At 36.6% G+C, this 13,305-nt stretch overlaps 1 protein-coding gene across 2 annotated transcripts; it reads left to right on the top strand.

Annotated features, from left to right (window-relative positions):
• The first annotated feature begins 6,442 nt into the window (after nt 1–6,442).
• On the top strand, nt 6,443–11,686 carry LOC132171792 (disease resistance protein At4g27190-like). 2 transcript variants are annotated; one of them, XM_059583192.1, is made up of 3 exons: nt 6,443–6,576; nt 8,355–11,328; nt 11,482–11,686. In XM_059583192.1, the coding sequence occupies exon 2, from the start codon at nt 8,357–8,359 to the stop codon at nt 11,315–11,317; it is 2,961 nt and encodes a 986-aa protein (XP_059439175.1). In that variant the 5' UTR covers nt 6,443–6,576; nt 8,355–8,356; the 3' UTR covers nt 11,318–11,328; nt 11,482–11,686. The 2 variants fall into 2 exon arrangements, with proteins under 2 accessions (XP_059439175.1, XP_059439174.1); XM_059583191.1 differs by lacking the exon at nt 11,482–11,686 and having other exon boundaries at nt 8,355–11,445.
• The last annotated feature ends 1,619 nt before the right edge of the window (nt 11,687–13,305 follow it).

Genomic DNA, 13,305 nt, shown 5'->3' with positions numbered 1-13,305 from the left:
ACGTTTTTTTTGTAAAATTTGTTAGTAAACCTAGCATTTTTCTTGATGTTATAGTTTTTAGTTTGATGAAAAGCTAAAATCATTTATAAGCAAAGCCAAAAAATAAAAATAAAATAAAATAAAGAGAAATATTATATATACTTCTTATAAGGCTGTAAGCGAGCATAGATACTCGTGAAAATGTTCAGACTCAACTCGAATTAATTCGAGTTAGGATCAGTTCGTTTATTAAATAAACAAAGCTTGAATATATTTTTAAGAGCATGCCATACAATATATATATATATTTTTTCTAATCAGTATATATAATAGACATTTTTTTAGAGTTTAAATATATTATACGTACACGTTATATGTATAACTTTCTAATTAGTTTAGTTGCATCTCAAGTATTATTCGCTGTTGGATTACTGATCCAACGGTTGTTAGGGAAAGCTATTGAAGTGTAGGGTTGAGATTTTTTATGATTGTTGCTAATGGAGCAACCAACTAACCAAGCATTAAAACTCAACAAATAACTCCAAGAAAAGCTTCTAGAGAAAGCTTGAGAATAGTATGAGCATGTTTTCTCTCTCCCACATTCCTTTTTACGGATCCGGCTTCTATGCAGTAGGCTGTTATGCAAAACGACATAGTTTTGCATAACAGTTCATGCAATACTGTGCCGTTTTGCATGGAGTCCAAGGGGGTGTTTGTTAAACCACATTGCACTTCATGGATAAAAAGAATAAAAAAAAATAATGATTAGTATAAAAAAATGAAAAAGTGGTATCGGAAAGTAAAAAATTTTGTTTTGTAGTGATTTTTTTATTTGAATAATAAAAATAAATAAATGATGTGATATAAAAAGTGAATGATTTAATATAAAAGTACGAATATTTTTTTTGGAAAAAATAAATTGAATAGTGTGGTGGATGTGGGAGAACGTGAGAGGGGTTTAACAAACACCCCCCAAGTGCTGTTTTAAAACTCCACACGCCGTTTGAAACCAAACGTCAGACTTAAAAACAGCTGCTGCACAAGAGATAACATCAGACTTAAAAACACACAGCTGCTGCACAAGAGAGAGGAAAGTTCCAAAGGATGAAGAAACCTGCAAAAAAAAAAAAAACCGACCATAAAGATTCCTTAAAAAAAATAACAGCAGTGGAAATTCAACAACTTTTTGCACACAGATGAAATTAAAAATCCCCAAAAAAACCCAAATCAAGCAAACCCTTTTGACTAATTAATCAGTCAAAAGCACCAAACACATAAACTATCTTCCATTAAACAATAACCATAAAACATTGAATTTCAACTACGGAAAAATACATAAACACCCAGACGCCAAAATAGCTCAAACATAAACACCCTTTTGACTAATTAGTCAGTCAAAATAATAGCTCAAATTGCTCAAAATAATAGACAAGGAATTTCAACTACGGAAAAATAAAAATAAAATAAAAAATCCCATTAATCAACATATAAAACATTGGAGGACATCGAAAAAAATCCCATTTTAACTACGTGGTTGCCTTGCTTGTCGGAGCCTTGGAGGCGAAAGAAATGGAGGACATCGAAATCAAATATACAGAGAGAGCTCGTGAGGTTCTTCAGAGGAACACCCTTCTCTATGTGAACCCAAATCCATGTTTCTCAGCCACCAATGTCAGCTTTCTCTCACTGGATCTGCAAGATTTGAAGTGACAAATCCATGTTTCTCAACCACCAAGACTTCATTTTTCTTCTTCTTCTTTTTTTAAGAAGAAAGTTGGTTTTAAGTCTGATGTTTGGTTTCTAACCGCGGGAGGAGTTTTAAAACAGCACTTGACTCCATGCAAAACGACACAGTTTTGCATGGACTGTTATGCAAAACTGTGCCATTTTGCATAACAGAAGCCAAATCCCCTTTTTACTATATTGTTAACTGAAAAGAAAGAAGATTTTTTGCTTTGAGGGGATTTTGGTTGGATGCTTGTATTGGCTTGTTTTAGGCTAAGATTTGCTTCGGATTTGAGAAAAAAAAAATTTGGTTGTTGATTTGTTCAACGAGGTCAAAATTGCTTAAAAAAATTAAACGAGCCCAGGCTCGTTGTTTTGCATTTCTCTACTGAGTTCGAGCCGAGCTCGAACCTATACAAAAACTATTGAGCTGAGCTTGAGTAGGAAGACTTGAGCTCAAGCCGAGCTTAAAGAGGCCAAGCTCAACACAGTTCGATTACATCCCTAATCCCTCAAGAGCTTCATTTCAATGTACTTAGTTTGTGAATTCGAATTTTAAATCTTTTTTAAGTTTTTTGCTAGTTTCAATTAACTACTATGAGTTTTTCATTCAATTTAGTAACGCTAGTTAATGTTGAAGTAGCGTTTTTGCCACATATTTTTTAAAAAACAATATTTTATTTTATTAAAAAAATTAAATCTAAAAAAAAAAAACACCCCCCTCCACCTCGCATGGGGGGAGATGACCACTCCAATCGCACGCTCCCTCTGTTGGATCGGGATCCTCAGCAATAGCTGGGGAATTGTCCATAAAAAATGGATGAAATCCTAGCCATTAAATTTCATCCAATGGTTTATAGTTTGCCACATATCTCTTTAATTAAAAAATACTAAAATATTATTTAAGTTTTAAAAAGAAAATATTAAACAAAATAATAAGAAAAGTATGGGGTGGCCAAGGCCAAACCCTTTTTTTTTTTTTTTGGGGGGGGAGTTTGGCCCAAGGGGGTTGCTGAAAGCCACCCCCAAGTCTCAGATGGGGTGGCCGGCGACCCTAGGGGTGGCTGTCCACCCCATACTTTTTTATTTTTTATTTTTTTTATTATTTTGTTTTATATTTTCTTTTTAAAACTTAAATATTATTTTAATATTTTTTAATTAAATGGACATGTGGCAGTGTATAAACCATTAGATGAAATTCAATGGCTAAGATTTCAACCATTTTTAATGGGCAATTCCTCAGCTATTGCTGGGGATTCCGATCCCCCTTTGTTTGGGGTGGCTTGTGCGGGCCAACCCCTATGCTTGGGGTGACTGCATGTTGCCACGACTAGAAATGAGGTGACAAAAATGTTGACGTGGAATAACGAGCATTACTAAATTGGACAAAAACACAAGGAAGTAGTTAAATTATATTTGCGAAAAAAATAAGGATTTTAATTTGGGATTTAGAAACGAGGGACTAAATTGAAATGGTGCATTTACTCATAGAAGCTGGGAGTTCACATTGTGGTGCTGTGGCTGTCAATCATTCAATGCCCAGAGTAGTAAAGCACGTTCCTGGACCAACAATGTTTAGTAGAAATGCAGGGAATTTGACTAATTTGGAACACATTAGACCATTTGCAAAAGCATTGCTAGAGAATGTTTGCGGATTGCCTTTGGCCCTCGTCACCATGGGAGCTGCTATGAGAGAAAAGACGAAGGTCGAATTGTGGAAACATGCCTTAAATGAATTGCAAAGACCAGTCTTGTCCACTAAACATCATGGACAAGATCTATAAGCCATTGAAGTGGAGTTATGACTCATTAGAAGGTAAAAATATAAAATATTGTTTCTTGTATTGCTCTTTGTTTCCAGAGGACTTCTCAATTGCGATAAGTGAACGGTGCTGGTTAGCAGAAGGTTTGCTAAATGAGCAAGAAAACTATGGGGATTCATTCAATTGTGTAATTCATTTAATTGAAAACTTGAAGGATTCTTGTTTGTTAGAAGATGGTGCCTGTGAGGACACTGCAAAAAATGCATGATGTTGTTCGTGATGTTGCTATATGGATTGCTTCGTCATTTGAGGATGGATGTAAATCTCTTGTTCGTTCTGAGATTGGCTTGAGCGAGATGTCAGTTGTCAAGTTATGATATTCTCCTAAAAGAGTTTCGTTCATAAATAGCAAGATAATAAAGTTGCGAGATTGTGTGGTACAATGTTCAGAGGCCTCCACTTTGCTACTACAAGGTACTCGTCCCCTCGATAGAGTTCCTGAGAGATTTTTGCAAGGATTTGAAGCACTCAGGGTCCTGAATATGAGTGAAACCCGCATCCGCTCATTGCCTTTTTCTCTACTTCAACTTGGTCAACTTCGTGCTCTTCCTTTAGGGGGTCACTCCTATCTTGAATAGTTACCCCCACTGGGAGGACTAAGTAGACTTCAGGTGTTTGACCTTTCTCTCACTCGTATTAGAGAATTGGTGTGCCATTCTGTCAAACAAATCTAGTCTACAACCTTGCTTTCATCCAATTCAAGATAGTTTCGAACCTGGGTGCTTTTATCCAAATCAGAGTTCTATGTGATTGAGGTACTGTTCAACTTTTTTTTCCTTTTTTTTTTGGGGGGGAGGGGGGCTCTAAGTGTCTATAATTATTTATTGTTTGGGTTGTTTGTGAGAATTGTTGTATATGTAAGCGTTTCTATTTGTGTTCAAGTGCTTATTTTATTAAGTGTATGCTTGAGCAACATGTTGATGAAGAAGCTTTGCAGAATAAAGATAAGAGGCTTCAGATATCTTGATGAGTGGAGTCCGAACGCCAGAATGCCAATAAATTCCTCACCTGGAATTGTTTGTTGGTCTTGGCAATTCCCCTGCATTTAATGATGAGAAAACATGACTTATTAAATTCCTCTTGTTCTTCTTCCCCTAAGCACACATCAAACTTTTTTTTTTTCCTCTTCTTCTCTTTCTCTCCCACTCATCTTTTTTTCCTCTTCTTCGCTGGACCAGCGGTCCCGCCACCGAATCCCGCGCCGGTCGGCGATAACACCAGTGGTCCCGCCAAATCACCGAAACCCAGTTCTTGGCCGGCGATGAATTCTCTTTGGCCGATCTTTCGCAGGTGGTTGATATGCAGCAGAAGAAGAGTGCTTGAAATTTGGTTGGTGATTTTGGTCTCTTTCTTTCTTTCTCAGTTTTAGCGATGCCATTTCTTGAATAAATTGCTTCAATCAGAGACATTTTTTCCTTTTCTTTTTCTTTGGGTATTGCTGAGTCCCTTCTTCCTTTTCTTTCTCCCTTCTTCCTCTCACTGGGTACAAATTGCACGGCAGCTACAAATTTTTTTTGACAAAACACAGCACAGCAACATCAAACAATAATGGGGTTCTTTCTCTCTGTTTGCCGGTGAATGCAAAACAAAATCAACAAGGATTAACAAGGATTAACACTCAAAATCAACAAGGATCACCCATTCAGCCAAGAATACCCCAGAAAATCAACAAGGATTAACACTCAAAATCAAACTCTAAAACTCATGCCCACGGCTGGGTTTGGGTGTTCTTCTTTGTTGATTTTCTGGGAATTCTTTGGTGGGCGTCGTGGCGGAGCTGGTTCCGTAATGGCGGGAGCTGATGGGCGGGTTCGTCGGCGGAGCTGGTTCCGTGCCGGTCGTGGTGCGTGGGCGTGTTTGATGGCCAAGGATCGTCGAGATAGAGGAGCGTAGGAAAATTTTAGGGAAAATGGGGGCTGCCGGAGCTGGTGCCTTGCTGGCCGAGAGAGGGGGAGCAAGCGTTTGGGGAGAGAGAGAGAGAAAGAGGGAAAGTGAGGGTATTTTGGGCATGTGACTATATTTCCATCCAAAATGACGGAAATAATAAACAGATGTATTATTTTGCTAACATCGGATAGTTAGGGGGTCGTATGTCACTTTTGAAAGTTTGAGGTTAAAATTGTCACTCTACGGATAGTGTAGGGGGACAAAATATATTTTTACCTAAAGTTTTCTAAACTAATGTGTCTTAAGCATTAACTTAAAGCACTAGCAACAGATGCTTTATATGTCATTTCCTTTTTAACGTTTAAAAATATTTTTTCAAAAAAACTACAAAATACACCCACATCAAAAGCCCGATATTTAACTTACACCAAAGGGTATTTACAGTGTTTCTTAATGCATTGTAGATACCCAATGCTTTATTAAATTATTAACAAATCATTCTCTCTCCTCTTTCTTTCACATGTCCCAACAATTCTCTCACTTCTCTCATCTTTCATTGGTTGCAATAATAAAAAGATATAGTATTTAATTCATACAGGAAAAAATAAGGGAATCTATTGTGAAATGTTTTTTTTATAGAAAATCGAAAAGTAGTTTTATTCCCTAAGTTGAGGAAAAATGGTTGGGAAGCTGTTGCTAGTGCTCTTAGATGAGTTTTTTTTTTTTGTCTCAAAGACGTAGCTCATTTGGTTGGGACCAAGCCTAATAAAATGGAGGTTATTAATTCAAATTTTCACCCTTCTTGTGCGGACATATTAAAAAAAGAAAAAGAAAAAGAGTTTTTTATTATTATTATTATTATTTTTGTTTATTGCAATAAAGAAGGAGAAGAAAAGTCTTGTACGAGAGATAGAGAGAGAGAGTGAGAGAGGAGCGACTGGTTGGTGAACTATTTTTTGTTTATTTTAAGGAAGATAAGAAGACAAGAAGATTAGATTGAGATTGCTAGACAGAGACATGGCCCCAAGCAGCCAAAAATGTCTTTATAAGCAAATGTAAAAATGGGCTCCTGCATAACTCATCGTTTTCTCACTTTCTCCTCGATCTGCCTCCATCTCTTCCACTGACCCACTGTCACCGCAGTCCCCCCTGATATCAAGAGGTAATCGATGGGCACCTTGATATTTTGCTTGATTTCTAGTGAGCTTTTATTCTTATTTTGTTCGGATCTTATATTGTATTTGGTTGCTTAGAAAAATGAGGAAGATAAATGAATATTTTGGATCTTATGTTTGATTTTATAGTTTTTAGTTTGTTGAAAGCTAAAATCATTAGAAAAATTACAGTTTACCCCCTCAAAGTTGACAGCGTTTTTCAATTCGAACACCAAAGTTTCAATTTTTGCAATCCACCCCCCAAAGTTTCAAATTTTTGCAATTTGACCAATTATATCCAAAACTTTCCATATTGCCCATAATTTTTATTTTTTATAAAAAATTAAAAATAAAATTCGGGGTGGCCGTAGCCACTCCTTTGGCCATCTGGCCATTTTTGCAACTCCAAATTTATTTTTTTTCATAAAAAATAATAATAATAATAATAATAAATTAGGGGCAATATGAAAATTTTGGGATAATATTGGTTGAATTGAAAAAAATTGGAACTTTGTGGGAGGTGGATTGCAAAAATTGAAATTTTGATGTTCGAATTGAAAAACGCTGTCAACTTTAGGGGGATAAACTATAATTTTCCCAAAATCATTTATAAGCAAAGCCAAAAAATAAATAAAAAAATAAAAAATAAAGGGAAATATTATATTTACTCCTAAACGCTAAATTTTAAATGTTATTTTTACTCCTCATAGGGCTATAGGGCTATAGGGCTATAAGCGAGCGGAGGTACTCTTAAAAATGCTCGGACTCAACTCGAATTAATTCAACTAAGTATCGGTTCGTTTATTAAATAAACAAAGCTTGAACATAATTTTAAGAATATGCCGAAACTCGGCTAGCCTTGGAGTAAGCTCATGAGCAAAGCTGTATCGGACCTTAATTACTTCTAGGTTTGTGCATTTCGTGTGCTGTAAAAGCGTAAAAATGCTCATATATATTTTGGGAGGTCCGTAGTACCAAAACAAAACAAGACTAAGTTAATTAATGGCTAATCATAGCTGAGATATCATCCTCAGACATTGCATCTACTTTTTTCGTTTGTTACACTTTTCGTTATTTTCTTTGTTAATTCTTAGGTTCTTTCTATATTGTTAACTGAAAAGGAAGAAGATTTGTTGCTTTGAGGGGACTTTGGTTGGATGCTTGTATTGGCTTGTTTTAGGCTAAGATTTGCTTAGGATTTGAGAAAAAAAAATTTGTTTCTTGATTTGTTCAACAAGCTCAAACAGGCCGAGCTCGGCTTGGCTCGATTACATCCCTAAACCCTTAAAAGAGCTTCATTTCAATGTACGCGGTTTGTAAATTTGAATTTTAAATCTTTTTTAAGTTTTTTGCAAGTTTCAATTAACTACTATGAGTTTTTCAATCAATTTAGTAACGCTCGTTAATGTTGATGTAGCATTTTTGCCACATACTTATAAAAAATTAAATAAATAAATAAATTTAAAAAGAAAACAAATATTTTATTAAAAAATTAATTCTAAAAAAAAAAAAAAAAGAACATCATCCCTGCACCTCGCAAGGGAGGGAGGGGACGACCACCCCAATTGCTAAGCTCCCTCTGTTTTGGGTGACTGCGCGTTGCCACAACTAGCAGTGGGGTGACAAAAAAATAAGGATTTTAATTTGGGATTTAGAAACGATGAACTAAATTAATTCTTTTTTTTCTTTTTTTTTTTAAATTTTATTATATAACTCTTTGCGTTCTTTAGCAGTTCTTTGGCTGTGAATTTTTTAAGCTTCTGGCATCTCACATAACAAATGGCAGGCATGGAAATTGTTGCAGCGGCGGTAGTAGCAACTGGCAAGTTTCTCTGTGGCTCTATCTATTCTAAGATCAAGGGCATTATCAAATTCCAATCAAACCTTGACATTTTGGAAAGGGAGATGAAAGGCCTCTTGGCTGTCAAAGATGAAGTGCAAACTGAAACAGATTCAGCTGAGAAAGAAGGGAAAGTACTGAGAACCCAAGTTATAGAGTGGCTTAAGGAGGTTGAAGAGCTTCAGCTTCAAGTCAATCAGATTCAAGAAAAAAAGCTTTCTCGACAATCCTTGAATTGCAGAAAACGGTATGGAATAAATAGGGAAGTGGTAGAAAAGCTCAAAGAGATAAAAAGACTTCTAGAAGCTGGGAGTTCACATTGTGGTGCTGTGGCAGTCAATCATTCAATGCCCAGCGCAGTGGAGCACATTCCTGGACCAACAATTCAAGATCAAACAACACCATCAAAGACTTTAGCCGAAATTATGACTTTATTGTCTGATAATGAAGTCCGAAGGATCGGTATTTGGGGTATGGGAGGAGTAGGCAAGACTACTCTGGTAAGAAACTTGAACAATAAGCTTAAGAGCATTTCCTCAACGCAGCCTTTTGGCATCATCATATGGGTTACTATTTCCCTGAATTTGGACATGAGAAAAGTCCAGGAACAAATAGCTGAAAGATTGAATTTGGAAAGAAAAATGGGAGAAAGTATGGAGAAGTTGGCTAGTCGACTTTATCAAAGACTTCAGAAGGAGGAAAAGTTTCTGCTCATTCTAGATGATGTGTGGGAGAAAATTGATTTGGACAATTTGGGTGTCCCACAGCCTGAAGATCATAAGGGTTCTACGATCATATTGACAACTCGATTTTTTGATGTTTGTAGGCACATGATGACCGATGTTCAAGTTAGAGTGGCTGTTTTAAATGATGAAGAATCTTGGCAATTGTTTAGTAGAAATGCAGGGAATTTGACTAATTTGGAACACATTAGACCATTTGCAAAAGCAATTGTTAGAGAATGTTGTGGATTGCCTTTGGCCCTCGTCACCATGGGAGCTGCTATGAGAGAAAAGACAAAGGTCGAACTATGGAAACATGCCTTAAATGAATTGCGAAGACCAGTGTCTTGTCCACCAAACATCGAGCATAAGATCTATAAGCCATTGAAGTGGAGTTATGACTCATTAGAAGGTAAAAATATAAAATATTGTTTCTTGTATTGCTCTTTGTTTCCAGAGGACTTCTCAATTGCAATAAGTGAACTAGCACGGTGCTGGCTGGCTGAAGGTTTGCTAGATGAGCAAGAAAACTATGAGGATTCATTCAATTGTGTAATTCATTTAATTGAAAATCTGAAGGATTCTTGTTTGTTGGAAGATGGTGCCCGTGAGGACACGGTAAAAATGCATGACGTTGTTCGTGATGTTGCTATATGGATTGCCTCGTCGTCTGAGGATGGATGTAAATCCCTTGTTCGTTCTGGGATTGGCTTGAGCGAGATGTCAGTTGTCAAGTTATCATATTCTCCCAATAGAGTTTCGTTCATGAATAACAAGATAATAAGGTTGCCAGATTATGTGGTACAATGTTCAGAGGCCTCCACTTTGCTACTACAAGGTAATCGTCCCCTCGACAGAGTTCCTGAGAGATTCTTGCAAGGATTTGAAGCACTCAGGGTCTTAAATATGAGCGAAACCCGCATCCAGTCAATGCCTTTGTCTCTACTTCAACTTGGTGAACTTCGTGCTCTTCTTTTAGGGGGTTGCTCTTGTCTTGAAAAGTTACCCCCACTGGGAGGGCTTAGTAAACTTCAGGTGCTTGATCTCTCTCTCACTTGTATCAGAGAATTGCCAAAAGGGATGGAAAATTTGAGCAACTTGATGCATCTAAGCTTATCCCACACTCAGAACCTAAGAACCATTCAAGCTGGAATTATATCTCGGTTGTCTTGTTTAAATGTTTTGGATATGACACATAGTGGTTATTGTTTCAGTGTGAAGAGAGATGTACAAGAAGAAATGGCATGTTTTGAAGAGCTAAAATGCCTCGAGCGATTACTTGTCCTTTACATCAGATTGGAGAGAATCCCATATTTCAGCGATGAAGATCTTTCCTGGATGTATAGATTAAGACAATTCAATTTTTCTGTTGGCCCAATGCCGAATTTCGTAGAACATGAAAAAGGGATGGTGTGGTCTCTCAGCAGTCTTGATCTTAATTCAGAAGAACGTATTGGGCCATTGTTGAGTAATGCAAGTTCTCTCAACTTACATAAATGTTTGGGACTGAGTGATATGCTAAAAGACTTGGTCATTGACTGCTTTGCTGGTTTAAAATCTCTTACCATTTCGTACTGTGACAGCAGTGTATTGGGAGGAGCACGTGCCAAGTGTGATCTACTACCAAACCTAGAGAAACTTTGTCTTCGACAACTGAAAAATGGAGAAAGCATTTCACAACTGTTTGTCCATCTTAGGCTGAGATTTCAACATCTAAAATTATTAGAAGTGGAGTTGTGTTCCAAAATGGAATATCTTCTTGACTATGGTGACGACTTCTTTCAGAGCCTGCCAAACCTAGAAGTAATCAAGGTGCGGGACTGTGACAGCTTAGGTCAGCTCTTTAGGCATCATTCCGAGCAAAGTATTGCTCCACATCTTGTTGTTCCAAGCCTACGGATATTGGAATTGGACAACCTTCCCCAATTAAGTACTCTTTCCCGAAACGAAGAGACATGGCCACTTCTAGAGCAAGTTCATGTGTTCAATTGCGATGGTGTTTGGAAGCTGCCTCTTACCGATCAAAATGCAGAAAACATAAAAGAAATAAAAGGAGACTCAAAATGGTGGTTTGCATTGGAGTGGCATACTGAGACAACCAGATCGAGTCTGCAGCCTTACTTTCATCGAATTCAACACAGAGTTCAAGGCATTTACCAACCTTTGGGCTATCCAGATGGGACATGAGAGTGATTGAGGTGTTCAATTTTTTTTTTTTTTTTTTTGCCTCTTAAGTGTCTCTATGCATTTATTGTTTGGGTTGTTTGTGAGAATTGTATGTTGTATTTGTAAGCGTTTCTATTTACACTAATTTGTGTTCAAGTGCTTATTATATAAAGCTTATGCTTCAGCAACAGGTTGATGAAGAAGCTTTGCAGAATAAAGATAAGAGGCTTCAGACATCTTGATGAGTGGAGTCCGAACACCAGAGTGCCAATAAATTCCTCACCTGGAATTGTTTGTTGGTGTCTGGCAATTCTACCTTGGAATGCTAAATTTATATTAATCACATTTGGGATTGACAGTCCATCTCATCTAGGCGTTTAAAATAAACATATTTTAAAATTTAATGAGAAAGCTACCCTCAAGAAAATTTAATGAGGTAGCTTCTTCATTAAATTCTGAAATATGCCTTATTTTAAACATTTAGATATGATAGACGACTGAAATTTATGAATTTGAAAACTTTAAATTTAAAGAAAATTATAGGGATCTGGCCAATAATTGTTTAGGTATTGACCCAATTTTTAATCTGGGTTCTACGGCTTGTTCAAAAGCGTCAGTTATTTATTCTGGGACATTGATGTTTGCGCTGCAAGGTACAGATCTTCAGAAGAATGGCATATTGGCATGCCAGCTCTATATATATCTCTTCTGCAAATGCAAATTATAACAATAATAAAGCCAAATTATAAGATTCAAAACTCTTGGTTTGTTTTCATTTGTTCCAATCATTTCTGTGTATTAAGTATAAGAATTAGGAGGACACTCTTTGAGAGGCGCGATTGAAATTAACAAGGTTGTTGTCGGTAGCCGCAAATGCGTCAAGAGTAATTGTAACGTGGGATTCATGATTTAATGTCGGCCCACCTAATTTCATATGTTAGGTTTCAACTAAACTTTTAGTAGTGAAAATAATTTTGCAATAACTAATTTAATGTCATTGGATTTGGGGGAAACAAGAAAAGAAAGTGGTTTCAACATAGGTTTATTAATGATAATTGCAAAATATATATTGGAACTTCAACTTGGTGGTCAGATACTGTCTACGGAGTTAGACTTGTGAGTTGATACATGGAGAGACCAATAGAGACTCATTGGTTAGCTGCAAAAAGGATCCTAAGGTACATCAAACACCCTTTGAATCTTGGTTTATTCTATGCTTATGGTGATGAAGCAAAATTAGTTGGTTATTCAGATAATGATTGTAGATGTGACCAAGATGAGATGAAAAGTACTACTGGCCATGTGTTCTATCTCTTAATTTTACAGCATTTTCTTAGACATCCAAAAAACAAGGAATTTCAAAAAAAAAAAAAAAAACAAGGAATTGTAGCCTTGTCTACCTGTGAGGCGGAGTATATGGGGGCTTCGTCTATTGTTCGAAAAGCTATTTGGCTACGGAATCTCTTGAAGGAACTGGAACATCCACAAGAAAAAACCGACTGTGACTTGCGTGGATAACCAATCAACTATAAAGGTAGCAAAGAATTCAATGCAACATGAGAGGAGTAAACATATTGCCACGGTTTGACTTTTTTAGATACCATGTGAATCAGTGCTAGTATTGCCACACCACTGAACAAATAGCAAATATATTTACTAAGCCATTATCCGGTGCAATTTTCATGAGGCTAAGAGACAAACTTGGCATGAGGATGATTTTGATTTGAGGGGGGGATGTTGGAAACTCAACAAATCAAGCGTAAGAAGGTTTAGTTTTCTTGAGTGTAGAAGTCATAAAGTTCCTTTAGTTTTCTCAACTGATGTGTCTTTTCAGTTTTTCAACAGAAACATCAACTTAGATGAGTTTTTGTTGTCTTTGTATGCCTATATTTATTAGGCTTTGTAAGGTGTTTTTTCATAAGTGAAATATGAAAGAAGAATTCCTCTACTCTCCTCTAGTCTCATTCTTTATTCTTTGTCTTTAGTAATAAAAGAGAGAGAAATAGAAA

Source organism: Corylus avellana, chromosome ca2 (genome assembly GCF_901000735.1).
Source record: "Corylus avellana chromosome ca2, CavTom2PMs-1.0".
Taxonomy (NCBI): Eukaryota; Viridiplantae; Streptophyta; class Magnoliopsida; order Fagales; family Betulaceae; genus Corylus; species Corylus avellana.
The sequence above is the reverse complement of the archived record's forward strand: the minus strand, read 5'-3'. Positions and strand labels throughout refer to the sequence as shown.

Coding starts and splice junctions, on each gene's coding strand:
- LOC132171792 (XM_059583192.1), top strand. CDS start 8,357: ATGGAAATTGTTGCAGCGGCGGTAGTAGCAACTGGCAAGTTTCTCTGT.